The sequence below is a fragment of the Poecilia formosa genome, unplaced genomic scaffold (genome assembly GCF_000485575.1).
Source record: "Poecilia formosa unplaced genomic scaffold, Poecilia_formosa-5.1.2 Scaffold880, whole genome shotgun sequence".
Lineage (NCBI taxonomy): Eukaryota > Metazoa > Chordata > Actinopteri > Cyprinodontiformes > Poeciliidae > Poecilia > Poecilia formosa.
Genome location: NW_006800819.1, coordinates 24,236 through 26,923, shown reverse-complemented (window position 1 = coordinate 26,923; position 2,688 = coordinate 24,236). Strand labels below are relative to the sequence as shown.

The window sequence follows — 2,688 nt, the reverse complement described above, 5'->3', positions numbered from 1 at the left end:
TTGTTCCGTCCAGTCGGTTCTATCTGGTTCCATCCAGTCAGTTCCGTCTGGTTCCGTCCAGTCGGTTCCATCCAGTTGGTTCTATCTTGTTCCGTCCAGTCGGTTCTATCTGGTTCCATCCAGTCAGTTCCGTCTGGTTCCGTCCAGTCGGTTCCGTCCAGTCGGACCGGGCCGTTGCGGTTCCTGGTTAATCTGGTGTTTTCTGCCCCCAGCTCTACATCCAGACCTCCACCCTCACCGTCTCCATGAACCTGAGCGCCTCCGTCGCCCTCGGCCTGCTCTATGTGCCCAAGGTCTACGTCATCATCTTCCACCCGGAGCTCAACGTCCAGAAGAGGAAGCGCTCCTTCAAGGCCGTGGTCACCGCCGCCACCATGTCGTCCCGGCTGTCCCACAAGGCCGCCGACCGGCCCAACGGCGAGGCCAAGACGGAGCTGTGCGAGAACCTGGAGCCCAACAGTGAGTCTGGCGGCTCCGGCCGGCCCGCGACCCTCATGTTTATCACCCGCATGGTCTGAACGCTGCTGTTTCAGGAGTTTCCTGCTGACCAGCAGCTTTTCCTGAGCTGCATCCGCCTGAATCAGGAGCTAAAGCAGAAAAAAGTTAAATATTAAAGAAAACACCAGTAAGAACAAGATTCAGCTTTTAAAGTGGCGGTTTTCTGTAAAGTCAACCTTTTTGATCTTCCCATCGTGTCTTAACACAGTGTTTTTCAACCACTGTTCCGCGGCACACTAGTGTGCCGTGAGTGATCGTCAGGTGTGCCATGGAAATTATCCAATTTCACCTACGGTATTTTCCGGACTACAAGCTGCTACTTCTTTCCTACACTTTGAACATGCGGCTTTTCTGTGGATTTTTCTTCAACCACCAGGGGGCTCTTTAGCAGGAAGTGAATCATTAGAAGTCAAAATTGGAAATCAAAGAAGAACGCGTTAATTTTCCTTTAGAACAAGCACATGCTAGCAGCAGGAACGACGGAGAAATGTTTTCAAACTCATATTATGCAGCTTTTAAGTTGAGGAGTATCGATCTGGCAGCACAGGAGGGAAATAAAGCCGCTGCAAGTAAACTCGGTGTGAACAAAACCGGATTTGGAGACAGAGAACTGCGTCCTTAATATATCCATCAGTTATTAGGACGCAGCCCTCTGCTGGGTTCTTATGGGAAACAGAGCAGCAGAGATACCAGCGGCCTGCAGCCCGGTGCGGCTGATATATGTAAGTTTCCAGGGGGGCCAAAAAAATTTGAATGTACGGTTTATAGTATGGTGCGCTCATAGTCCGGAAAATACGGTAATTGGTCTTAAAAGATTTTTTGAAAACGAATTAATTATCTGCAAATGATGCCATCTTTGAGTGTCTTTGCTGTAGTAGTGACTAGCGGCTTAATCATGTAATTTTATTACCACTAGATGGCAGCAGGTACAGAGCATTTTACATTAAAACAAGAGAATTATGCCCCTTTTCCACCGGCTTTGACCGGCAGTCACTCTTCGGAGTGACTGCGTTTCCACCGGTCCACTTGGCTCTGTTGCAGGGTACCGCCTCCTGGNACAGGAGGGAAATAAAGCCGCTGCACGTAAACTCGGTGTGAACAAAACCGGATTTGGAGACGGAGACCTGCGTCCTTAATATATCCATCAGTTATTAGGACGCAACCCTCTGCTGCCCCCTGCTGGGTCCTTATGGGAAACAGAGCAGCAGAGATACCAGCAGCCTGCAGCCCGGTGCGGCTGATATATGTAAGTATCCAGGGGGCCAAAAAAATTTGAAGGTACGGTTTATAATATGGTGCGCTCATAGTCCGGAAAATACGGTAATTGATCTTAAAAGATTTTTTGAAAACGAATTAATTATCTGCAAATGATGCCATCTTTGAGTGTCTTTGCTGTAGTAGTGGCTAGCGGCGTAATCAGGTAATTTTATTACCACTAGATGGCAGTAAGTACAGAGCATTTTACATTAAAACAAGAGAATTAGTGATGCATGAATGTTACTACATTCATGCATCACACCACAGTGTTGTGGCTGTTCAGGTGTTCAGGTGTATTTTTTAAGTGGACATGTTACGTGCAATTTGAAATAAGAAATGTAAAATGTGATAAAAATAATTTTTTGTGTTTATTTGATTCCTATTCAAGACACTTTGATAAGAATGATTATATATGTAACATAGGCGGCTACAGAGTATCTTTGTTTACATTTTTGGTTGGTGGGGTGCCTCGAGATTTTTTCAATTAAAACAATTACCTTGGCTCAAAAAAGGTTGAAAAACAGTGTCTTAACATTTTTCCCCTCATCAATATTAAACCTGCAGTGTTGCTTTGATTCTTTGTTCGGGAAATCCTTTAATCTCCATGGCAACCATTCAGATGTAAAATCACCTGGGTGGACCTAGCCCTGCCTCTAAGTCTACGCTCCTTCAGACTAGCCAGCAATAATTAGCAAACATCAGCTGACAGGAGCTGCTGCTCAGAGCAATACTGGTAAAAACATTAAAGGGTTAATATTAGAAATGTGCCAATCAGGTTTTTTCCTGCCGATTCCAATCCATGAGGGCCGATCACCAATACCGATCACATAATTATTATTTTTTTTTTTTAATCATAGCCACTACCGGTTACTTTATGTGGAAAAAGGAACCATGAATTCACCTTAATTTAGACAAAAACTTGTTTTTAATAAC

At 45.0% G+C, this 2,688-nt stretch overlaps 1 protein-coding gene across 1 annotated transcript in view; it reads left to right on the top strand.

Annotated features, from left to right (window-relative positions):
- The window catches only part of LOC103131950 (metabotropic glutamate receptor 7-like), a 64,501-nt gene that overhangs the window by 52,181 nt on the left and 9,632 nt on the right, over positions 1 to 2,688 (top strand). Inside the window, exon 8 of the mRNA XM_007543693.2 lies at positions 213 to 459. Coding sequence (XP_007543755.2) covers positions 213 to 459 — 247 coding nt within the window. The remainder of the gene's footprint in view (positions 1 to 212; positions 460 to 2,688) is intronic.